The 25,370-nt window shown below is 50.2% G+C and overlaps 2 protein-coding genes and 1 long non-coding RNA gene across 8 annotated transcripts; 1 reads left to right on the top strand and 2 right to left on the bottom strand.

Moving 5' to 3' along the window:
- The first annotated feature begins 2,385 nt into the window (after window positions 1-2,385).
- LOC127345368 (SURP and G-patch domain-containing protein 1-like protein) lies at window positions 2,386-7,274 on the top strand. Of its 6 annotated transcripts, none has more exons than XM_071828625.1 (8): window positions 2,391-2,801; window positions 3,666-3,738; window positions 4,060-4,117; window positions 4,262-4,367; window positions 5,225-5,302; window positions 5,396-5,573; window positions 6,219-6,292; window positions 6,505-7,274. In XM_071828625.1, the coding sequence occupies exons 6-8, from the start codon at window positions 5,418-5,420 to the stop codon at window positions 6,533-6,535; spliced, it is 261 nt and encodes an 86-aa protein (XP_071684726.1). In that variant the 5' UTR covers window positions 2,391-2,801; window positions 3,666-3,738; window positions 4,060-4,117; window positions 4,262-4,367; window positions 5,225-5,302; window positions 5,396-5,417; the 3' UTR covers window positions 6,536-7,274. The 6 variants fall into 6 exon arrangements, 5 of the variants coding, with proteins under 5 accessions (XP_071684728.1, XP_071684727.1, XP_071684726.1 ...); XM_071828624.1 differs by having other exon boundaries at window positions 4,230-4,367; XM_071828623.1 differs by having other exon boundaries at window positions 4,230-4,367; window positions 5,175-5,302.
- Window positions 7,275-8,920: 1,646 nt separating this feature from the next.
- On the bottom strand, window positions 8,921-10,592 carry LOC127345364 (uncharacterized). Its single transcript, XR_011754337.1, has 3 exons — window positions 10,351-10,592; window positions 10,012-10,117; window positions 8,921-9,897 (listed from the first exon to the last, which is right to left on the bottom strand). It is a non-coding gene; the product is annotated as an uncharacterized lncRNA (long non-coding RNA).
- A 3,030-nt stretch (window positions 10,593-13,622) lies between these two features.
- Window positions 13,623-19,619, bottom strand: LOC139838244 (uncharacterized). The gene is made up of 5 exons (XM_071827628.1): window positions 17,865-19,619; window positions 16,337-17,553; window positions 14,902-14,974; window positions 14,393-14,752; window positions 13,623-13,964 (listed from the first exon to the last, which is right to left on the bottom strand). Exons 1-5 carry the CDS (start codon window positions 19,617-19,619, stop codon window positions 13,623-13,625), a joined length of 3,747 nt encoding a protein of 1,248 aa, XP_071683729.1.
- Between the last annotated feature and the right edge of the window lie 5,751 nt (window positions 19,620-25,370).

The raw sequence follows: 25,370 nt of genomic DNA, 5'->3' as shown, positions 1-25,370 counted from the left end.
GCACCAACGTGGAACCTGCACAACACAATCAAAATACTTTGCCCCAACTTAACAGTGAGGTTGTCAATCTCACCGGCTTGCTGTAAACAAAGGATTAAATGTATGGTGTGGAAAAAGATGTTTGTTTGCGAAGAACAGTAGAGAACAATGATTGCAGTAGACTGTATTCAGATGTAAAAGAATTGAGCGGGGTCCACAGTTCACTAGTGGTGTCTCTCCAATAAGAAATAGCATGTTGGGTGAACAAATTACAGTTGGGCAATTGACAAATAAAGAGGGCATAACAATGCATATACATATCATGATGAGTAATATGAGATTTAATTGGGCATTACGACAAAGTACATAGACCGCTATCCAGCATGCATCTATGCCTAAAAAGTCCACCTTCGGGTTAGCATCCGCACCCCTTCCAGTATTAAGTTGCAAACAACAGACAATTGCATTAAGTATGGTGCGTAATGTAATCAACACAAATATCCTTAGACAAAGCATTGATGTTTTATCCCTAGTGGCAACAGCACATCCACAACCTTAGAACTTTCTATCACTGTCCCAGATTCAATGGAGGCATGAACCCACTATCGAGCATAAATACTCCCTCTTGGAGTCACAAGTATCAACTTGGCCAGAGCCTCTACTAGCAACGGAGAGCATGCAAGATCATAAACAACACATATATGATTGATTGATAATCAACTTGACATAGTATTCCATATTCATCGGATCCCAACAAACACAACATGTAGCATTACAAATAGATGATCTTGATCATGATAGGCAGCTCACAAGATCTAACATGATAGCACAATGAGGAGAAGACAACTATCTAGCTACTGCTATGGACCCATAGTCCAAGGATGAACTACTCACACATCAGTCCGGAGGCGATCATGGTGATGTAGAGTCCTCCGGGAGATGATTCCCCTCTCCGGCAGGGTGCCGGAGGTGATCTCCTGAATCCCCCGAGATGGGATTGGTGGCGGTGTCTCTGGAACTTTTTCCATATCGTGGCTCTCGGTGATAGGGTTTTCGCGACGGAGAGTATAAATAGGCGGAAGGGCAGAGTCGGAGGGCTGACAGGGGCCCCACACCATAGGCCGGCGCGGGTCCCATGCTGGCCGCGCCGCCCTATGGTTAGGGCGCCTCGTGGCCCCACTTTGTATGCTCTTCGGTCTTCTGGAAGCTCCGTGGAAAAATAAGACCCTGGGCGTTGATTTCGTCCAATTCCGAGAATATTTCCTTTGTAGGATTTCTGAAACCAAAAACAGCAGAAAACAGGAACTGGCGCTTCGGCATCTCGTTAATAGGTTAGTGCCGGAAAATGCATATAAATGATGTAAAGTATGTATAAAACATGTGGGTATTGTCATAAAACTAGCATGGAACATAAGAAATTATAGATACGTGAGAGACGTATCAGTTCTCGAAAATCACACCACTCCCACAAGCTTCTCGACATCGCCGTTGAGATGGGGTTGAAGCTGAGAAGACTTTATTAGAGAAGACGCCGCCCCACCCAACATTCACCCTAAAACCAAAAATACGAAGCCCTCCTACTGACGGGGGATAGATCCACCCCTCCTCTATGGCCCAAAGGCCATCGACTTGGGGTAGATCGGCGCGCCGACAGGAGGCAGCTGGGAATCACCGCGATCGCCTCTTGATCGCGCGTCCCGGACGATTATCCTTGTTTTAAGAACTTTTCATTTTAGCCTGTCATAAATTCTCGATGAGCGGTGCAATGGAGACAATGAGAGAGCGATGAACGAAAGAGGTATGGTCGGTACGAGTGTACGATACAACCATGTAACCTCGCCCAAGTGTGGTGGGGCTAGCAGAAAGACGATGTGTGTGTCCTAGGCGACAACCAAGAACTATAGGATAGATTTGCGATTTGCTCCATAGGGAAGCACGGGTTTTGTCCTAGTTACTAATAAAGGAAGTATAAGGCTTATCCCATTTTTTCGTCCGGTTTGGAACTACTCCTAGTTTTCAGTTGAATTTACGAAGCAATGCCACCGCTCACGTAAAATAACGTTTCACGTGAAAGATGCGCAGTTCTCCATTCCCCTGTTAGCGCCCCTACCATCTACCCGCCGCCATGCCCTCTTGGATTCTAAAGCAGATTCTAAAGCAGCGCTCCTGCGTCGCTGGCCCGGAACACACTACCTCACGTGCCGGTATTGCCGGCACATTTCTTGCCGGCACTTTAAAATATGCCGCTGATGCTAGTGATTAGGGGCACTTTTTTGATGAGTGCTTCAAATTATCACCTAATTACTGGCATATGTTAGGAAGTGCCGTTAATGTTGATGTATACTGGCATTTAGTAAAAATGCCGGCATTTCCCCTCCCCCCAAATATTTTCTGAAGGGCCTAAGTGCAAAATTCGAACAGACTTTCCCGACCCAAATCAACTCCTCTCCCGCACCTACCTCTCTGTCGCGACCTTGGTTCCTCGGTCCCCGATGCCCGCCGTCTCTCGCCGTCGTGCCGTCCAACGCCGCCGCATCCTCCGCCTCCACGCACTGAGCAAGCTTCTTCGTAGGCCCCTCCACCGGATACCTACCAGCGCCCCGCCTTTCTGCCCCCGAGTGCGGCGTGGCGGCTAACCCTAGGTGTGGGGTTCGGCACGGTCGCCGCCGCGGTACCGCGCCGCCGCTCCCATCGACGAAATCGAAGCTTCCAGACCCCACGCACGCGGCGGCGACCCGCGCCGGGAGCGGAGGGCATGGCGGAGCCGCGGAGGGTCTCGTTCCGGGACGGCCGCCTCGCGTCGCGGAAGGCGGAGGAGGCTGGTAAGCGCAGATCCCTCGCTACCTCCATCGGGGCGCTAGCTCCTCCCGTTGCCTGATGGATTCACTCCCCCTGCTATGCTGTGGCTTTGAGATTTCCTGGCCTCGTTTTGGTTGGGGTTTGGATGGGTTTGCGCTGCGGCGAGCTGCAGGTCATCGCCGGGACGTTTCTAGCGGTAGTACTAGTAGTAATTTTTGGCGGACTGGTCGCGAGAATCGCGCGCGTGGGAGGTCGTAAATCACGGCAGTCCCCGGCGTGGTTACTGCGCGATTTGCTGAAATTAACTCCTGCTTTGCTTACTGCTTCTACTGCTACTATTGGTGAAATTAACTGAGTCCCCGGCGTGGTTACTGCGCGATTTGCTGCGCAGCTATATCTTTTCCTACTGCTTCTGTTGGTGAAATTAGCAGTGTCGTACTCTACTTCTTAGCCGAATGTTCGATGCAATGTTTTTCTAGAGGATATTGTGGTCTGTGGTGCCCAGATTACCACACGGTTCGATGTGAGTTGAACCTCGATTCTTCAAAAAAAAAAAGTTTTTACTGTATTGTACTTCGGTTATTCCTGAAACTGCCACTCTGTCCTGCTCCAAGCACTGAACATTCGTACACAGTAGAAGAGAGTGCAGGTTTAGTTTCGATGACGATACATGCTTTAATTTCTCAACTAAAAAAAACTTTAACCAGCTTGTCCAGCTAATCCCAAAAAAAACACACACGCTCTTGCTGCTAGATTACTGCGTTTCCTTGCATATAAAGTCAATGCCATGTCCAATGTGCAGCAATTTGCAAATACTACATCAAGTCGAGGTCTGTGTAAATTTCTTTGGCTGATTCTACTTTTTTTGTTGCTTTGCTTTCTGCAAGCATGGAGACGGCACCAGGCTGCAGCCACGAGCATCGTCCATTCCCATCGACGATGAGGGGCACGCATCATCTGGTGAGTCCACTAATGTGTTTGGGATTTGATGTTCAGTTGCATACATGGATTAGTCTTCAAATCTAGCCCCTATCGTGCAGTTCATTAGTTGATCCATTCAATTCTGATTTGGGGATAATTGTTGCCCACGATGTATTCGTTAAAATGCCTACACCCACCATTGATTTGTTCGTTAAAATGCCCATACCCACCATTGATATGTATTTATGTTCAAATGGTGTGATCTTGTTATCGAATTTATAGTTGCCATGAACATGATTCATTATTAGTTGATATGAGGCACAATCTCTAGTTGTTACAAACTGTATATGCAATATGTAGGTTTTGAAGAACAGTAAGCATTGCAGAGCGTGCTGATGGCTTTGATCAGCATTTCAGAGTAAGATACATTTTCATTGCTTGTGTATTCTTCATTGCTTGAGCATCACATTGAAGTATTGTGTAGTGACTTCGAAGGCAGCAGTATAACTATCTGCCACTCCGCTCAACAGGGTAATAGTAGTTTCGTTGTCTCCTTTGCTAGCATTCTTCCAAGTGAAAGGGAAGCAACGTGGGTTCATCAGTAGCGGTCGATGAGACATTGTCTTGTTCATACTTCTGAGTGCAATCGGGCACACGGAGTACTATGGGTAGGTACACTGACAATCAAGGCATGGCATATCTGTACAGGTTCTTATTTCTTCAAAATCCCTCATATAACTGAATTTTGTTTCTCCAATACACTTACAGTCAACTTACATGCTCATCATGATTATTTATATGTAACTTATGTTTTATTGGGAGTCTGAATTTTCTCTTGCTACTTTCAACTTATGTTTGATCAATTTCCATGCTCATGGTGATTATTTAAATGCAACTGTTGCTGATCTATAATTGGCATGGGAACATTTAAAAAAGAGCTTGTAGTTTGTGCAACTCTATCACTTAATAATTCTTGATTTCCTGTACTGCAAAGTTTAAAATGCATAGACAATGCTGCAACCATAGGAAATATACAAATAGACATGCTGGGCTTCTGTACACAATTTCACTGTGTCAATATTTTTTGTTACTGGCTTCAAGTTGTTGTGAAATGTATATGTGGATTGCCTAGCCCTTTCCATCAGTTCGGACTTTTGGTTCAAGTGGCTAGTGCATGAAGCTTAACATGGTATCAGAGCCCCAGGTCTCGAGTTCAAATCCTGGTTTTCACATGGTTTTCGCAATTAAGCCTAAAAATTGTTGTTGCCCCCCTCTTTAGCCACCGTTGATGCCCTGTTTCGGTGTGCTCTTCTTCTTTCACGTGTTGACTTTCTCTTCTCCCGTCACACGCGAGTGGGGGTGTTGTGAAATGTATATGTGGATTGCCTAGCCCTTTCCATCAGTTCGGACTTTTGGTTCAAGTGGCTAGTGCATGAAGCTTAACACAAGTAACCTGCTTTCTTTAATATTGACAGTGCTCCTGTACATGCTGGGTTTTGGTTTTTCTTATGGCTGCCACTTGTAGATTAACTGTATCGATATTGCCGGAAAGGGTGTTGATTGAAAGGGTTGGAAATGTCACCACCTTCTTGCCTTGTTCAGGGTACCGTTTTACATTTATTATTATCCAGTGCTCTATTGGTAGGCTGTAGAGACTTCGATGTTTATTGTAGTACAATCTTTTCTGTGTTTCTAGGTCCTCCTAGAGGGGACACCACATGGGTGACTTCGTTCCTCAGGAAGAACTTGAGAAGTTCATGGCACGTTGTACTGATCCTGCAGCACAAAAGGCTACCAAAGAAGCTGCGAGAAGGCTAAGATTCAAGCTGACAATATTGGGCACACGCTTCTGTCTAAGATGGGCCGGAGGGAAGGTTAGTCCTTGAATACTTGATACCAGAGTTCCACTTCTCTAGTAAATGCCTTTTGGCATTATAGAATCTTACTTAACCTATTGGATATTTGGTATACCTGACAAGGTTGGTTGGAAAGCACATTTACAAACTCGTGTAGGATGATTTACTTGTCTAGTTGCACATATGAGCAGTTTCTAAATGTTGCTTCATTTCATACTGAAATTGGTCCTACTGTTAGGGGTGCAAGCGGCGTCCCTCAAACAACCCCGCCAAACCAAAATTAGGCAAAAAACGTGTGTGCTGCAATGGCTAGATAAAAAGCTGAATTAGGCAAAAGCATCTGCCTGCATCCTGTGCCCTACCTACTGTTGCTCTCTGTCTTTCTTATCTTATCTTTTGAAACTGCATAATCTGTATTTGTCATTTGAGTAGGACAGTGCCTATTTGGCCTATGTCCACAAGTTCATAAACAATCAAATTGCTTGATTTGTTTTTAAATTTCTAAACCAACTTAGCTGGAGAGTGCCTTAACCTGTACGTAGTTGCTTGGACATAAATAAACTCTAAGTGCAGTCACTATAAATACCACTCTAAAACTCAAGTGGTAGTGACAGGATACTTGTGTCAAACCTGACACAACATGTACTTGGTGTATTTATGCAGTACATAAAGAGTGGAACAGAAATGGATGTTACTGCATTCCCCTTGAAATCAACTGGGTACAGTAATACTGATAGGTAATTTTTATCTGTTGTACCCATCAGTGACTAGCAGTCATCAGTATGTTTGCGTTACTGTTTGTGCTAAAGCTTTTCCATAGAAGCTGCCATTGTTATCATGTTGTAGGTTCAAGATTGATAATCTCCTTACCTTGTTTCATTTGCATGCAGCACATTTGTATTAATCATAATTCACTGATTTTTTCACATGTGTTATGTTGAAATTGCAGTGTCATTGATAAGATTGAAGGCAAGGTATAAATGATGCTTCGTTGCTTAAAGTCTACTACTATATACTTTTTCCTATAGAACCCAATTTTCTATAATGCACGACCTACTTTTTAGCCACTTTAAACATGCATGGGTTAATCTCTTCAACGAGCATGGTTAAGCTAACCCCCTAATTCTTATTCATGTGCTCAGAGCCTTAACTGTCTAATAACACATCTCTGTTGAGCTTTTGCTCTCTATATACATTTCGATACGAGGTATTGTTACAGGATAAAAGTAATTATTCTTTAAGCCATTATGTTTAGTTTTGGCCTATTACCTGTGTAGAACCAACTAATATTTAGTTGCTACAAATGATTTTATTTTGTACTCTAATATCTTTCCTGTAATAGGCTCCATAAAGCTTTTGACCTACTGAATTTGTAAGTGCGAATATTAGACGATTTTCTTCACATTATTGCTGCAATTGGATTTTATTTTCGCAATGGGTAATATATCTACTTCCCTGGTATAAGGAACATAACTACTTCTGTGTTTAGTCTGTTTATTCTAGATGTGATGGTAGGATGCTGACATTGGAGGAACAAGCAAGCGAATCGGGAACAAAGAACCTTGTTGGTCAGACAAGTAAGATGGAAGCCAGTTAGATGAACCATGTTAGATGAACCTTGTTGTGTATTTTATCTAATGGTTTCAAACCATGTTGTTCATGATGTGGCGATGAACACTGTTGGTCATGGAAGTTAATTAGATGCATGGATTGTGAATCCTTGAATGTTTCAAATGTTGGTTTCAAACCTAGATTGCTTGGAAATATTGGTTTTAAACATTGCTTGATTTGTTGAGTGTGATGTATGCTTAATTGTAGATTGCTTAAATGTTTGCAAGCAGTATAGCAACCTTAAAAATGCCTAAGAAAATAATCAGCGGCACCAGAATTAAAAGCCTGAAAAAGTAATTGTATGCATCTTTTAAAAGTGCCGGCAAAAAATTTAGATGGTATCCCTAGAAAAGTGCTAGTAAAAAGATTTCGTGATATTTTTCGAAAAGTGCCGGCAAAAAGATTTTATGGCATTTTCGGAAAGTGGCAGCAAAAAGATTCCATGGCATCTTTCAAAAGTGCCGGTAATACTAACTAGCGGCACTTTTGGAAGTGTCTTAAAATACAATTAACGGCACTTTTCTAAAAATGCCGGCAAAGACCTACCTCGACTGGAATAAACGCAACACTTTTTTTTTATGCCTTGAAAAATCTTTGCCGGCACTTTTTTGTGCCGGCAATCTGGGTACCTGACGCAGTGACACCGCGTGGTCCCGTTGCAGCGCCACGCGCCGCCCCGGCTACCCTACCGCCGGCCGGGAGCCCGTCGAAGGTTCTGCCTCCTCTGCCCCGCTGGCCCGGTCCCACCTCCGCTAGCCATGTGTTCCCCGCTCTTCTTCCCGGCGAGATGCCATGTCCGATGTCCCCGATTCACTTCTCCTTCTCCACGGTCCGCTCCAGCGCCCAGACTTCCTGTGTCTTCGTGCGCCACCGCGTGCTGCGTGCCTGCGTCGCTGGTTCGAAGTCCTAGCTAGCGAGCTGCGGCACCGCGTGGTCTGTCACTAGTTCGAAGGCCTTTTCTTTTTCTCATGTTCGAAAGCCTAGCTAGCGTGTTGCGATACAACCTCGAGCTCGCGGCAACGGAGGCAACTAGACCACCTGCTCTATACATCATGGCAAAGCTCGATCAAATTTGCTTTCTTTGATCGAATTTTTTTGCCGCTACCTTCAATGAAAGAAAGAGAGAGAATATTATGTGGTGAAAAGATAAGAATGAAAAGAAGTGGCAGATAGGATGCCCCGTGCTTCGTTCTAGCAGCTGCTAATTGTGTGACTTGTGTGTGCCTTTGTGCCGCGTGTAGGCCACTAACTTGTTGTGTATTCCCCTCGCGAGGGCCACCTGATCGATTACAGTCAGAATCTGGTCGTTCACAGTCAGGCTGTAAATAGATGGCTGAACATCTGGATTCTGGAGCATCAGGGGATTTAGTCCCAGAGTGTATGAGTCTGCCCATCGGTAGAGATAATGACCCTGCTAAAACATGAAAGGTAGAGATAATGACCCTGCTAAAACATGAAACGTAAAGGCTGATTAGCTAGCTACAGCTCTCGGAAGGTGCTTTTGGCTCTCGAGCTATAGGTGTGCCATCATCTGCACCATTGATGATTAACCCGCAGCAAGGTCCTTGTATTTGTGGACAACTTATTTTTTATGGTAATATTGATTAAAAGTTAATCCGCCGCAACGCGCGGGCATATTTACTAGTTATTAATACAGCGGGGTTAGCCTTGAAAATAATCAAATCTTCAAAACTGTGACCTGAACAAATCTGTATTCTGGAGGTAATGGAGTTTGCAGACAACATCATATACCCTAAAAAACAGAAAAAATATATATCAAATATTTCATCGCACACGGAGTTCACAATACCAGGCACGGGCTTTGACATGCCAAAGGAAAGGCAACAACAGTCTTGAGATATCTATATTCTTAACCAGCTACAGATACTTATTGATAACGACGTCTCAAGTGCCATGAAAACATGGTTCTCAAATTTTTGGGAAAAAACTAATTGGTAACGATAACCTTGTGAAGGCTGATTCAGTCATTCAGATACAATCCCAAAATGCTGGTGGGGAGAAAGTTCAGATTGGCGCAGCGGCTCTAGTTTGTCGCCGGGAGGTAGAGCCGGTGGAAACCGCGCAGGGTCAGCTTCTTCCGGCAGGTAGGGCACTTTCTCTGAGCCTGGATAGAGGCCTTGATGCAGTTCTCGCAGAAGATGTGGCCGCATATGGTGGATGATGCATCCACCAGCTCGTTCATGCAGACTGGGCAGCTGAACTTTAGTTCCCTTGGGACCTCCTTCGCCTCCATCACCTTGGGATGTTTTCCTGGAAAGAAGGGAGCACAAACAACTTAGTAAATGGGAAACATGGTCTATAATACAAACTAGAAAAAGAAAAAAATATACATGTGCGGATCATATATAAATCTGTAAGAACGAATAGTATATGGAGCATAATTTTAAAGTGCAATAGATGAATATTTGAAAGCGCCTAAGGATATGGTATGAGCAGCATTTTTTGTTAAATTATGTGCACTCTGTGGAAGCAACATGCCTATTAGAGATGAAGAAGCAAGTCCCATCTTAAATTTCACATCTGAATACATCATAGGATTTCCACTTTCGCCCTTGATACTACCAGGTGCGCAAAAATCTGTTCCTATTGCAGGGAAAGTTTGGATATTCCTTGACAGTTCTTGATTTTGTGGGTTCTGGACACTCAAGAGCTGGATAGCAAGCTGCAATTCTGGCTCAAACAGCCGCTCCACCATATTGTAGTACTCCCTCTGTCCAAAAAACATAAATACCAGTAACTAAAATGGTGAAACAGTATATATTTTTTTGCTTGGAGATTAACTTGATTGTTTGAAAATCGAATCACAAAAGGAAAAAAAAAACACCTTGCATCCATGAACTTTAAACAATATTTCCTCGAGCTGTGTCGCAAGGTCTGGCAGCATCCCTTGCAAGTTAGCCAAGTATTTCTTACTCTCTATATGCTCGGATCTGTGATTTTCAAGAACAAGGTATCAGATCAAAATCAGCGGCGGAGGACAAGAACGGGGAAGGTTCAATTACATCACAAAGTTTCATAATTGCTGCGCAAAGGCCTCGTATACAACACTACTGTTTCAGGTATGCAATCAAAACCCTTAGCCATTAAATTAGTTAGTGAATAAACTACATAGTATATATTCTAGTCATCCCAATCGGAGCGAATAAAAGTAACGAATGCTTACATCCTGTCTCGGTTAATGCTGCGCCTCATCGCCAACTTGGTATCCACCCCCATGGTGAGGCCTACCGCATCCAACATCTGTTGCTGTTCTGGTGGTGGCGGCACATCAGACCCGCCAATGGCGCTGGAGCTCACCTGATTCATCTGCGCTGCCAAGTGATGCCAAACGCATATCGCACAGATACTATATAGCCAGATGATGGAAACGATAATTAAGGACATTAATAATTGTATACCCTTTCATATTTTCTACAATTACATTCGGCCAAAAGAGTGTGATAGAATAAATTCCAGCCAGAGAAATCTTTCAAAATTTCTGCACGTGACAAACGTTTCAATATTGCGTGTTTGTAACCGTAACTTTGACCGGTCAATCATTTTCTTACAAAGTCAAAACTCAAGCCTACCAAGGTCTCATGGCTCAACATGCTAAAGAACTTCATATTGTAAGTAAACAGATGTGGTGTGCTTGTTCAAGCATGTACCACGGGTATGTCGTCTGTCCTCTCAAACCAAAACTATGTTAAATAGCTGATGATACAAAAGAACAAGGAAACGAGAGAGATGTCTCGTTGGTATGAGATGATCCATTCACATCTACGGAGCAACAACTACTTTATCGCAATGTAGTTAATGAATTTCGGTTGGTGCATTCTAACGCGTCTTTATTTCCATAAGAACAACACATTCTGAGGATATTCGTGCATTGTACCAAATGACATGCTTATCTAAGTAAGCCCAAGAAGATTCTTGCATAGGTTCAATCACGAGCCTAACTTGATAGTTTACTCTTCAAAAAATAGGGAAGAGTAAAACCGAGGACGGGGAGATGTGAAATGGTTGGTTTCCTGGACATTACCATATCAAGCGCTCCAATTTGTGACATGACAACATGGCCTTCAGACGTGAATCTTCTCCTTCTCCTTTATGTGTGTCCATCTCCTATTCACTTGGACTAAATACTACTTGAACCTCCTTGCCATTGCATTGTTAGGTTGAACCGAAGAGGACGGAAGTAAAGGACAATGTTGAGGAAGCACGTGAATAAGTGTGGAAGTGAAGGAAGAGGTGGCATGACAGATGATGGCTCTTCAAACACCCAAACTGTCTGAACCTTGGCTGCCAGAGGTGACAAGGTCGCCAGACACAACCCCCGGCCACTGGTGTTCCGCCCATACACGGCGCAGTGGACCAACATGTCAGCCCAGTGGCAGTACTGTTCAACACCTAGAGCAACACCTAAAGAACCCCCATCGTGGAGAAGCCTAAAGATATGAATTATCCGCCAGTTGTGGAGCTATTTTGTGGAAAAACGATTTTTTGGGTGGGATTGTCTTGGATGGTTTGGTTATAAATACGTAGAAAGTTATTAAGAAACTGAAAATAGCAGAAAGTGCTACAATTCAAAATACAGTACTATCGTACACTCCAGTGTTGCACTACAGTTACTCTTTTGAAGTTTTCAAACTTGACACGAAGCCACGGAAGGCCTGCTGGGCGGCAGCATGCGCTTTTGCAGGAGAGAAAAAAAAATGGTACAAACAGAGTTGCAGGCTCATCTATTGAGCGATCGAAGCAACTGACTGGCTTGCCAAAGAAAAAGAAAGAAGGAACGGACTGGAACTGGACCTAGTGAAAGCTACCAATTTTCCACCGCCCTCAAGTGGCCAATGATTTGGCCAGGACTAGCACAGGCACGGCATCGTGGGCTGGACGAGCCAAAATCCGCTACCCGGCACCGCCGGACTTCCACGCGCCGGGAGGATGGCGACTCAGCGCGGGCGGCGTCCCGATCCCGCCGCTACCGATGGGTCGGGCCGCCCTCAAGGCGGAGATCGACGCGGTGCTCGTCACTCTCAGTGACGAGCAGCGCGGGGAGCCACGCTTCTTCCCCGACAACTACGAGGCGTGGACCGACTTTTTCCGGTGTAGGTACGAGCACGAGCTCGCCGCTTACGACGGCCCCCCTCCTCCTCCCGCTAGGAACAACGCCGCCGGTCGCCGCCAATGGTGGAGCGCGCCTAACCGCACCCTCGCGAATGTGCTCGCGCACATCGAGGGTGGGAACTACCCCCCTCTGGGGATGCCGCCGTCGGAGGCGGCTACCGTGTCGCGCCGACACGGTAGTTCCTGGACGCCGAGGAGGATGACGCCGTCCTCCTCCTCGTCTGGGTCGAGGTCCGCGTCGAGGTCCGGCGGATCTGCGCCCTCGACCTTCATCAAGAAGGAGCCGGCGTCTCCGTCGACACCGGCCTTCGTCAAGAAGGAGCCAGCGTCTCCACCGTCGACCAGAGGGCGCAGGAGCGGCGCCCTCGTCATCCACGACCAACCCTCCTCTCCGCAGCGCGGGCGGAAGAGGAAGTCGTCGAAGAAGGAGGCCGCCGCCGCCAACCAGCTCGCCGAGGAGGAGGCCAAGCGCGCAGAGGACGCCGCGGTGGAGGTGGCGATCGCCGTGTCGGCTGCGGGACCTGGTGCCCGCCGACAACAGCCCTCCCCATTGACGCCGCGGCCGAGTGGTCCATGCGGGGACCAGGAGCGCCAGAAGCGGAAGCGACGCGGCGGCGGGCTGCCGGACACGGCCGCCGCGCGCAACTCGCTCGCCGTCCGTGCCGCCGCACCGCGGGGGAAGGAGCGCCGCGCCCGGGACCGTCGAGCTGATCAAGCTCGAGGAGAGCGGCGACGACGACATCTACCGGTCGACGCCGCCACGCGCCGCGATGCTTTGGCGAGTACGAGCCGGCCGGTACGAAGCGGCGCCACCCCGGGACACCGCCCATTGAGCGACGACGATGACGGCACGGAGTACACGGCCTTCTACGGCCATTTAGCATGTAGAACGCCGGTTTTAGTTTAAGTTTAAGTTATCCCATCGCCAAATTCAAATATATATACGAATTCGGCCTATTTATGTACGAACTCGCCTATATATGTTAAATATCATTAAATTTCGCTTATGTTTGAACGAGTTTCGTCCAATTTTATCTGAATTCGTCGTATTTCGTCAAAAACTTTCATCCATCCTGGGCTCGCCACTGGAAAAATGGGCCTCCCAAGACCAAAAATTACATCTATCCGACGCTATTTAGCGCCGGATTTCGGCCTGGGAGCCCCAACGGCTGGGATGCTCTAAGGAGAGGACCCTCACTAGCTAAGAAAAGGAGTAAATCGAATCCTAGAGTCCTCCGCGTGAACCATGCTCGCCGAGCAATGATGTCCTTCGTCGATGCCAAAGCCGAAGCCGGCACCGGATCAGGAAAGTGTCGCCGACGAAGCCTATCCCTGAACCTGAAGAAGCCCCTTGCACATAGGCATTGATGAGCCGCAGTCTAAAGCAGAAGAAAATATAGGCCGGAGGCGATCTCCCTTCTGAAGATGCACTCCGAGCTGCTCCAGATCCGAATCTGGGGTCAACGCCAAAGCGTTCCACATGAAGCGCCCAGATACTTCCACCGCAACCACAAGCCATTGACAGCAGCCACCGTTGTCCATCCCGAACAACGTCCCGCCGCAACTGATTGCCAGCATGCCAAGCACACGCTGCTCCAAAAGAAACGCCGCCGCCACATCCCCGCAGAGCCAAAACATCGAACAAGTCGATGCCACCTCTCTGTAGAGCTGAAGCAGTGGACGAGACACAACTCGCAGGACCCAGATGCCCAGATCCACGAGACCAAAAGGTCCACAGCTTTTCACCGGTGTCGCCGGACGGGCGTAGAAGAAGCCAGGACCACCTTATTCCGCACGCCACTGTCAACTCCTCCGGGACAGCAGCGCCATGGACACTAACACTAGCTACTCTAGAACTATATACAAAGTTTGAGAATAGAATTGGGGTTTCGTGGGGTCTAAGCCCTCACGGTCTCACTTTATATATGCATGATCAGGTTACATACGTGTATAATACGACTCATACAATACGTACATCTAGGGGCTAAATACAACTCTAACATACCCCTCAATCTTAACCACTATACAAGGTTTAGATTGGACTTAAATCTATCTAGCATGAGTCGTGTGGCTGGTTTAGTAAATACATCAGCTACCTGATCGTTAGTGGAAATAAATCTGACATCCAGTTCACCTTTAGCTACTCGTTCCCGCACAAAATGGAAATCGATCTCAATGTGCTTCGTTCGAGATTGGAAGACTGGATTCGCAGTCAGATACGTTGCCCCAAGATTATCACACCATAATATCGGTGTTCGCTGCTTAGTCACACCAAGTTCCTTGAGTAGTGAGTCTACCCACTTGGCTTCAGCAGCGCCATTAGCCAAAGCTTTATACTCAGCCTCGGTGCTTGATCTAGACACTGTAGGCTGCTTCTTCGAACTCCAGGAGATGAGATTCGGACCAACAAACACAGCAAAGCCACTTGTGGAGCACCTATCATCAACATCACCTGCCTGCATCGCATCTCAGTAAATATATCGATGCCAGTCAGTGGAGACTTGCGGATTTGCAGGCCAGTCTGCAATGTCCCTTTAACATACCGCAGTATACGCTTCACTGCCTCCCAATGCACTTCAGTGGGCTGTGAGAGAAACTGACACACCTTGTTAACAGCAAAGGAGAGGTCAGGACGCGTGAGCGTCAGGTACTGCAATGCTCCAACAACACTGCGATATCTGAAAGAGTCATCCGCACCAAGAGGTGCTCCTTCATTCCGAGACAATCTCTCCGATGGAACAAGCGGTGTAGGAGCTGCATTACAATTCTCCATATTGACTCTATGCGGGCAACAACGATCCCGGTCCGCTGCTGGTACACCACCGGAGGAGCCTCTCTCACCTGCGCCTGCTGTGCCCGAGCGTCGGATGGTTACGCGCCACCAGGACAACACTCGGAAGGAGAAGGTGTACACCGATGGCACGGTCCGATATGATCCGCGTCGCCGCGCTTTCTTTGCCGCGCCGCACTCTCATCGGGATGCCTTGCAGGAGCCAGCGTGGCATGCCGCCATGAGCGAGGAATTTGCTGCACTGTGCCAGAATCAGACCTGGGTGTTGGTACCTCGTCCGCCTGGAGTGAATGTCGTTGGCAGCAAATGGATATTCAAGACAAAACATCGTCCCGATGGCACCATTGATAAACACAATCCTCTTCCTCAGTCCCGACCGGCGTGATCAGCACAACGATCCCGGTCCGACTAGATGGCAACAACTTCACCTTGTGGAGAGGCCTAGCGCTGCCCAATCTGGCAGGCGCAAACCTCCACTTGCATCTCGAAAAGACCGCGGTCGTGGCTGGAGAGAGGAGATGCGGGCCGCAGGGGGGAATGGCGTGCGGGATGGGGTCTGGGGGGTACTCGGGCCACTGCTACAGTACTCTGCGGGATTAGCTCATCCCGGATGAGCAGCAAAGCTCGATTCGGGCTTCGCTCTTCATCCCGGCTCTGGGCAGTTTTTCGTATCTCTTCGGCAGTGTGGAGATGGGAAGAGCCGGTCTAACAAACACCGGATCCTCTTAAAATCTTGGTTGGGAGGAGAGTTTCTGAGTAGCCCCGGGCTACCAAACACACCCTTAGTTGATTAACCTAGATTGAGTTCTTGTTCTCCGTTCGTGTGTCCCGCGTCATCTTGTTCGTTTTTTTAGACCGAAGGCACAAAGTGCCCGACTTTAAATTAATAAAGCCCTAAGGCGCAAACGAATACAAAGGTTTAGGGCACACCCCACAGAACACACAAGACGAAAGATTCAGGCCACACTGGCCACGAAAGTAGCATATTACAACCCAGGACGAACAAGAAGCGAAAAACTAAGTAGCAGGCCGGCTTGGCTGGCGAGGCTGAGGTGGAGCACAGGTCTGATCAAAGAGAGCTTTAAGCATCGCCTCCAGCTGGGTCAGCAGTGGTTCGTCCTTGTCCCTTTGTTTGGGAAAAACAGCTTCGATTGTGAATTTATTTCGGATTTTCCAAAGCGCCCAGCAGATTGCCGTGAAAAGAACTCGTAGAAAGCGTTTGGATTTGATATTCAGGTTTTGGATACACCTTTCCCAGGTGGTAAAACAGGAGGGGTTCCATGTCACGCCGAGCATGTCCCTAACTCCAGCCCAGACAAATTGCGCCAAGACGCAGCGGAAGAAGATGTGATTTACGTTTTCAGGAAGCCCACACAGAGCACACAGCCCATCGGAGGGGCCCCTGCGCTTAAGGATCTGGTCATTTGAGGGTAGGCGGCCTCTGGACATTTGCCACAGGAAGATTTTAATTTTTGTGGGAATCCTGCCTTTCCAAATCGCAGAGCCCAAGGGCGACACTGGGCCCTGCACCAAAGAGTTGTAGAGGGACTTGACAGAGAAACGGCCTGAGGCTTCCAATTTCCAGAGCACTTTGTCTCCTCCTTCCGACGGAACCACGTCCTCTAAATCCTGAACCAGTTGTTGCCAAAGGGTGGTTTCTTCCTGACCAAAAGAGCGCCTAAAGAAGATGCGCCAACCATCACCTTCATAGGCACGTTCAATTGATATCTCTGGGTCTGCACAAATTTGAAACAGCCTAGGGTACCTCACACTGAGGGCTTCCTCCCCAGTCCAGTGGTCAGTCCAGAACCGGACATCAGAGTTGCTACCAGGGAAGAATCTCGCACCCTGTTTGAAGACGGCCTTAAGTTTGTGTAAACTGTGCCAGAAGGGCGAACCTCCCACCGCTGTAGACGAGAAGAACTGGTCCACGGGGTATTTAGCCTTGAGCAGCTGCAGCCAGAGCAGTTTGCTGTCATCCTCTGTAAGCATTCTCCAAATCCATTTTGTCATAAGGGCGAGATTCATAAGTTTTGTGTTCATAACGCCAAGTCCACCCTGGGCCTTGGGTTTACATATGTCCTCCCAGGCCACCATGTGGTATTTCATCTTGTTTCCTTGCCCTTCCCAGAAAAATCTGCATCTGTGTCTGTCAAAACCTTCATGAGTACCATCCGATAGCAGGAACAAACCCATAGAGTAGATCGGGAGGTTTGACAGACAAGCATTGATCAGAGTTAAGCGGGCAGCGGACGACATGAACCTGCCCTGCCAGGGTTCCATCTTAAGAGCCACCGCATTCACCAATGGCTCCATCTCAGCCATAGTAACTCTGCGGTCGCACAACGGGAAGCCGAGATATTTGAAGGGAAGGGTGCCCTGTGTGCAGTTCAGCAGGTTGGCCACTCTGGCCTGTTCAGCCTGTGGCGCCCCCAGCACCAGCACTTCACTCTTGTGAAAGTTAATCTTCATGCCCGATAACAGTTCAAAGCAGATGAGTAAGAATTTCAGGTTTGTGATGCCCAACTGTGTGTTCTGAATGAGGATGATGGTGTCATCCGCGTACTGGAGGTGGGACACCCCCCCTCGATCAGATGAGGAACAACCCCTGCAAAGTGGCCAGCTTCCTTTGCCCTGGTAAGCATCCCATCAAGAGCATCCGCCACCAGGTCAAAGAGTAACGGGGAAATTGGGTCCCCCTGCCTTACTCCACGTTTGTTTCGAAAAAATGGACAAATCTCTCCATTAATCGAAATGGCTGTCTGGCCCCCGCTAACCAGCTGCAAGATTCTATGCATATAGGCCCCACTAAAGCCTTTCCTGAGGAGCACTTCCTTCAGGAAGTCCCAATTCACCCTATCGTAGGCCTTCTCGAAGTCCAGTTTAAGAACTATAGCCTGCATATTCTTGCTTGTGATCTCATGAAGAATCTCATGTAGAGCTAGGGCTCCGTCATGAATGAATCTTCCCTTGATGAAAGCTGTCTGGGTTTGGGAGACAATCCTGTGCGCCACAGGAGAAAGTCTTGTAGCATACGCCTTAGCCACAAGCTTGAAGATTACTTTGATCAGCGCAATCGGACGGTACTGCTTAATCGAGTCTGCTCCCACTACCTTTGGGATAAGAGACAGAACTCCAAAATTCAATCTGGCAACATCCACCGTTCCCAGGGCAAAACCGTTAACAATCTGTAGGACCAACCCTCTGAGTCCAGGCCAGAAGTGTTTGAAGAAGCTCACAGAGAAGCCATCTGGGCCTGGGGCTGTGTCAGTTTTGGTGTCCTTAAGCACTTCTTCCAGTTCCTCCATGGAAAAGGAACGAAGCAGCGCCTCATTCTCCTGATCCGTGACCCTGGCCCCTGCTGCCCAGAAATCCTGCTGTAGACAAAGCATTTTTGGTTCCTCAGCCCCCATCAGAGCTCGATAGAAGTCATAGACGTGTTGCGTGATCGCCTGCTGATCAGTGATTTCCCCATCCTCTGTCCTCAGGCTTGAGATGTGGCAACGGCGCCTTCTGCCATTGGCCACCGCATGGAAATATTTGGTATTTGCATCCCCTTGGAGGGTCCATCTCAATTTCCCCCTTTGTCTCCAATACTCTTCTTCCTCACTGAAAAACTGGATCAGTTGGTCCTCCAAGTGGTATCTCAGAGCCCAACCCCCTTCATCCAAACCCTGCTCGTCAGCAATCCTATCCAAACTTTGAATGTGGGCCAGGACCTCCGCCTTGATCACCCTACGATCCTTTCCCAGGTTGGCACTCCAACCCTTCAGCGCCTGGCGCAGCCCACTGGCCTGCCCATGCCACACGTCAATAGGATCCCTAGGATTCGTGTTGCTGGCGAGCAACTCCGCCCACCACAGCTTCACCTTCTCCACAAACCCAGGCACCACGAGCCAGCTGTTCTCAAAGGCAAACCTGGCCATCCTGCGAGATGCATTCTCCCCTGAATCCAGAATCAACGGCGTATGGTCCGAACCAATCCTGGTTTCAGCAGTTAGGCGTGCCAAAGGGAAACGCAGTTCCCACTCCGGGGAGACAAACGCACGGTCCAGGAGACTCCTCACCGGGTTTGTTTGTTTATTAGTCCATGTATAGGCAGCGCCCGTTCTTGCAACTTCCAACAAGGCCCATCTGGCAATCGCATCATTGAAAAGATTCACCAACGCCCAGTTGATATTGCTATTGTTCTTGTCTTGGGCTCCCCGAATCAGGTTGAAATCCCCCATCAACATGATCGGGAATTGACTATTATCCACCCTTCCCTCTAACTCTTGGAGGAAAGAAGCAGAGCGGGAATGATCTGCCGGCCCATATACCCCAATAAATTCACATTTGAACTTGGTCGGCCTATGGTAAAGCTTGGCGCTGAGGAAGAACTCACCCTGAGCCAGCGCGCCCACCTCGAACAGACTATCTCTGATCCCCATCAGCATGCCCCCTGATCGACCATTGGCAGGAGTCCAATGCCACACAAACTGTTCCCCTTCAACCAAATTCCGCAGTTCCTGATCTGTAAAGTCCTGACGCATAGTTTCCTGTAGGAAGATAATATCGATCCTTTCCTTTCTAATGTATTCTTTAAGCTGGGTTTTTCGGCCACTCCGACCAAATCCCCGGAAATTCCAACCAAGGGCCTTCATTTGGAAACCCCAGCAGAGGCTCGTGCTTGGCGAGCTGGAGTATCCCTCAGATTGGGCCGGGGGCCAGTGTAAGCCACCCCTTTCTTCCTCCTCAGGCCTCTTGAGGAGCTCGCGATATCTGCGAGCGTGATCCGCTCTGGATCAGCCCCAGCCGAGCTTGAAGAGTCGTCCGTTGCCAGATCCTGCGCAACACTTGCTGGATTGGCCACGCTCTCTGCGAGTTTTTGTTTCTGCACTTCTTCCTCCTTCAGCTTGGCCTTCACGCTAGCCTCGGTGAGCCTAGCTTGGGCAAGTTCCTTCGCACGGACAAGGGATAACAGAGGGGAAAGCGAACCAGCAGAGGAATCCAACCCCAAACCCGCATCCCGCGCAACTCCCCAGAGATGTGTGTCCGAGACCGAAGGAAGAACCAAGAAAGGGTCAAAAGCATATGGCGCAGAAGGCGTACCTTGATCTTTTTCTGCCGCCCGCTTGGAGGCCGTAAGCAGCACATGCTCCGAGCTCGCTCCTTTGCCCCTGGTGCTACGGCGCATCGCAGTGACTGGCGAAGACGTCACTGCGGCACGCGGGGGCTTGACGCCAAGCTTCTTCTTGTTGCGGGATGGTGGGTTGTCCACCTCGCCATCTTGCTTGCGCTTGAGCTTAGCGATCTTCTCCGCGAGCGTCTCCTGATCAGTTTCCCAGTCCTCCGGGCTCTCCCAACCCACCTCCTCCCTGTCCTCCACCGACAGCCTCTGGCGCTTAAGAATGTTTGGAGAGATGGGCTCCTCTGACTTTGACTCGCTGGAGGTTTGGGCCAGGTTCTCCGACGGTGGTTCTTCATCTTGGGGAACTGGAGAGAGGCACTTCTTAGCATTGGGGAACAGCTCCGTTTCAGTCAGGTTAGAGCCATACTGGTTGAACGGAATCGGCTTCAGGTTGGACTTGGGTGGGGCAGAGGCAGGTTTTGTGGCTGAGTGGTCTTTGAGCGAGGGGATAGGGACGCTGCTGCTACCAACCGAAGACTTGGAGCCAGGTGGCTTGGAGGGAAACGCCAGCGGTTGGAAGAGGAGGGGCTTCTGCGGCTGCTCTTTCGGTGGCGGACTCTTGTCAGCAGACCCATCCTTGCCTGCTTCCGCTCCACCTGCCTTGTTGCTCGTAACATCACCCATTGGCCCCTTGTCCTTGCTCTTCAGGTTGCTCCTTTTCCAGTGAGGAGCAGAGCGGCTCTGATCCTCGGTGTCTTCATCTTCTTCATCATCCTCCCCATTACTCGGGCCTGGGGGAGGGGGCTTGGGCAAATCGCTAGCACTGGCTTTGGAGCACTCCACAGACACCCCAAGTCGAAAACCTTGCATGTTGACGAACAGCAAGATCGAGGGAGGGATCTTGTCGGGGGCGTGCGTGTGGAAGAGCATCCTCACCGGGCCGTTCGGAACCGCCAGAGAATCCTCATCCACCACACGAGGGCGCCCCAGCATCTTGGTACCTTCCAGGAGCAGGTCGACGGAGCGTAGCACCTCAGGTACTCCAGAGAGATGAACCCAGATCTTGGTTAGAGCCAAAGAGGCCTGCGGAGTCGCAGAGGCGTCCGCGAACAGCACCGAAATCTTGCTGACGGGGAGGGCAATACCCCCAGCATGCTTGCAAAGGTTCTTGCAGAGCTTGAGGCTGGCCTTGGTGGGGAAGACCACTGCAAAGTCCGTGTCGCTGATGCGCCTGACCCGCCAGTCCCAGTTGTCCTCCACCAGCGCCTTCAGATCTTGAGTCAGCAACTCGCAAGTCATGGTATTTTCCACCGCAATGACCAGCGCCGCATGGTCAGTGCCTCCGCCGGCCCCCACCGGCAGCGCCTCCTCTTCTAACTCCAGGCAGTGAAAACCGACCCCATCGATCGCGTACCCATACCACTGCAAGGTGGCCTTCTTGGAGTTCTTGGGGCACATGCCCGTGGTGTGCCCGTCCAGATCACACACGCCACAGTGCGCAGGGAAGTGGCAGCCCGACTGGTAGTGGCCATCTCTGCTGCAATTGAAACACTTGATGTTCGCCTTCTTTCCGGCCGGCACCACCTCAGCCGCATCAGAGAGAGTGACCGGCGGCGGAGTCGGAGCCGACGGCGCCTGAGGTGTGGAGTGCGACATCGACTTGGCCTTGGGTGGCTGGGCCCCCTGGCGGTTGTTCCCCCACTTCTTCTTGTGTTGTTCCCGCACGCCGGACGACCCCGCGGCGAGCTGGTCCTCCTCCTCGCGCCACCGGCCAGCGTCCCTCCACCACTCTGGCGCTCGGGTACGCTCGCGGTCCCAGTCGCGGTCGCGGTCACGGCGGCGGCCTTCATCCGCAAAGCTCCTCCTTTCACGAACCTCCCGCTCGTAGCCGCGCCCCTCATCGGAGTTGAACTCGTCGAAGCTTCTCTTGCTGCTCCCCACCCTCTGCTCTCCACGCCCACAATCCATACCTACCGGCGGAGACCCTACGGCGGCAGGGGCGGAGAGACGGCGAGGGATTTGACCGGTGAATCTGGTGGATCTGAGCCAGACGCGAACGTCCGAGAGAGTGGCGGCGTGGCTGCGAGTGAGATCTAGGGTTCCCACGGGGATCCATCGCCACTTAAATAGAGGAGCGGGGCCGCCGCCCACACTTGGGCTGGGCTGAACAGGTGGGTTGGGCCTTTGAAGAGCCACACACGTCCCTTGACCACAGCCCACCTCCAAGATAGAAATGTCCGCGGGCCCAGGAACAGCCTCCACGCGAGAAACGCTGGGAGTGGGGACAGAAGGGCCCACCTGTCTCAGGCCCACCACATCGTCTACCAACAGCTCTTCCCCACCCACGCCGTTGACTGGCGAGCCCGGCGGCGCCACCCGCGCCCCGCCGGCGCACGCCGGCGTCAGATCTGCTGCACTCGGTGCCACACCGGCACTCCCCACTGGTCGCGAGTGGATCTGCTGGTCCTTGACCAACACCGCGCCCCTATTCCCTGGAGATCGAGCGGCACCAACTCCGGCACCACCTCCGGCCACAGTCCGGAACAGCGAGCCGCGCCCGCCCGGCGCCCAGGCTCTGCGACGACCTCCCCGGAGCCTCGCTCTACCCACCTTGGTCCACGCATGGTCAAGGAAATCGCCCAAGCACGCCGGAGTAGGTCCAGATCTGGGAGGCGCGGGTGACTCCGGCCCCTCCAACGGCACCAAAACCTCCTCCTCCTCATCAGAACTTTCCCCTGCCAAGGCCCAGAACCGCGACCGACCTTGAGGCACCGCCGCCGCCGGCGGAGGAGCCACAGGAGAGCCTAGCCGACGCTCGGCGAGGGAGGAGGCCACGGAATCGCCACCCGCGTCGCCCTTCCCGTCGCAGGAGCCCGTTCCAACGGTCATATTTCCCCTATAGAACCTTGATGGCCCGTCTTGTTCGTTCGAACAGAACAACCCCGTCTAGAGGAGTTGGGTGGTGCCCGCCCTCTCGTAGTGCCTCCCCTCCGGCCCAATCCTCGCAGGTGACCGAGAGCCTCCCCTCCCCTCCACCCCAATCCTCTTTCGCGCTCGCCCGCTCTCCGTAGTGCTCGCGTTCGGTAAATCAGCCTGTCCACGCGCGGCAAGCGGGGCAGCAGCTAACGGATGATGTGTAGCTGTCTATAGGGAGGTGCAGCAGCGAGCGCCGGCGTGGACGGAAGCTTCGCGGCCAGTATTGAGCTAGGGTTCTTCCGCCCCGTTGTAAACAGAGGAGACAAGTGCAGTTGATTTGTTTTGTTTGAGTCGGGACGGCCAGGGTAATTTTGTATGGAAAATGATCCTAATCCCCCGGGGGATAACACGCTTACAACCCCCGGGTTGCTGGCCGCACGATAGAAGCGGGTCAAAACAACTCCTACGCACCACGTCACCTATCTCTATCCTTTCCTTTTCACACACACGCAGGAGCGACGACACGCAGGAGCCATTGCTGCCGGCCGCCGCCGAGTCGCCTTCTACCGCCGGCGACCCCGTCCGCAGCAGCCTCAGCAAGCGTTTCCGCTCCTGGTTCCGGCGGTCCAGTCGCGAGAAGAAGCCCCCGTCGTCGCCGCCGAGCAGCACGGCCGCCACCGCGCCCCCTCTACGCCCCAATGCCCTTGCCGCCGCCGCTGCCGGACTCGCTGAAGAGGCGGCACGCGGTCCAGCGCTCGTCGACGAGGCCAAGAGCTTGGCGAAGGCTGCCCGGGTCTTCGCGGAGGCCGAGGAACCCCGCCCCCCCCCCCCCGCCTCGCCGAGGACCTCATGGAGAGGGCGTCGGCGCTCGCCGTCGCGGCCGACCTGCTCCTTCAGAAATGGATTTCCACGCCGATGTCGGCGACGAAGGCTGGCGGTCAAGGCGCTGAGGCTGTCGATGGACTCGCAAGTGCTGGTACCTGGGTTCGCGCTGTTCGCGGCTCCCAGGGCGTCGATGCTACAAGCGGTCGCCGCCGATGCTACCAGCGCCGCCTCCATCTCGCGCTTCTCGGCTTCGTGAGGAGTTTTGCTGCCTTAGGCCTGCGGCGTTGCTACCTGCGGAGATCGGTTTTGCTATTTAAGGTGTCCAGCATTGCTACCGGCGGAGGGTGGATTTTTTCTACCATAGGCATAGGGCATTGCTACTAGCAGCTTGTGGCGTTGCTGTCTTGGACGGACGGAGTTGCTGCAACCTCGGACGGCGTTGCTGCCGGCTGCAGGCGATGTCTCTGTTGATATCTTAGAGGATTTGCAGCATATGAATAAAAGAATTTGCTACAATTTATTTGCGGTTTTGCTACATCTGCGTAATATGTTTGCTACGTGGTCTCCGGCGAGGTCTCCGGCGAGCCCAGCCTTTTTATTTTCTTTTCTGAACGAACCGTTTTTAGCTTCAGTCATTTGCTGCCGGGGGTGATTTTTTGCTGCCGGAGATGTTTTTTTGCTACATGCAAATCTAACCGTTAAAATGGTTGATCCGACGGCTGGGAACCCGGGGGCTGGGGAATCAGATCCCCCGGGGGACGCCCAGCAGTTTCCATTTTGTATTCAGTCTTTCGATCGTCAAAAGAAATGAAAATAATTTAGATGGGCAAATTATCGAGTGCCCATTGTAAAGTGGCAAAAAGGAAAGCTCAATGTAATGGAGGGCAAATCGAAGAAGTAGAAAGCTAAGTTGGGCAAAAAATAAATTCCCCATTTCCTGAAAATCATAGGAGTTGCGGCACGCTGCTGGACCCTTTTTAGTTCACACGGTAAAACTTCCAAATGGGGCAGCTAAGAGCATGTTTAGTCGTCTCTCCCAAAGCAGAAACAACGTCTTCATGTCGCGTTTAGGTGGCATCGTTGCCTAGTCGTTTTTCCTAAATGAGGTCCTAATTTTACTTTTTATTAGAGTATTCAAAACACAATCATTTACTAAACATACCATACAAATAAATATATTTGTAAAAAATTATTTTCGAATTAAAACACAACAAACAATAAGAAATTGAACAAATATAATAAGTGGGGCTAGATCAAGGGTGCTGCCACATTTGTTGATAATCTTTTGACACTCCACATACGCTCAACAAGATCATGTTGAAGTTGCTCGTGAACATTGTTGTCATGGATATTTTCGTTCATGGCGAGAAAATCAGTAAAATCTGCAGGCACCTCATGATCAACCTCCGCAAGAGAGCTCTGACACTCATAG

This window comes from Lolium perenne, chromosome 3, assembly GCF_019359855.2.
Source record: "Lolium perenne isolate Kyuss_39 chromosome 3, Kyuss_2.0, whole genome shotgun sequence".
NCBI lineage: Eukaryota > Viridiplantae > Streptophyta > Magnoliopsida > Poales > Poaceae > Lolium > Lolium perenne.
This window is presented reverse-complemented; position numbering and strand designations above follow the sequence as displayed.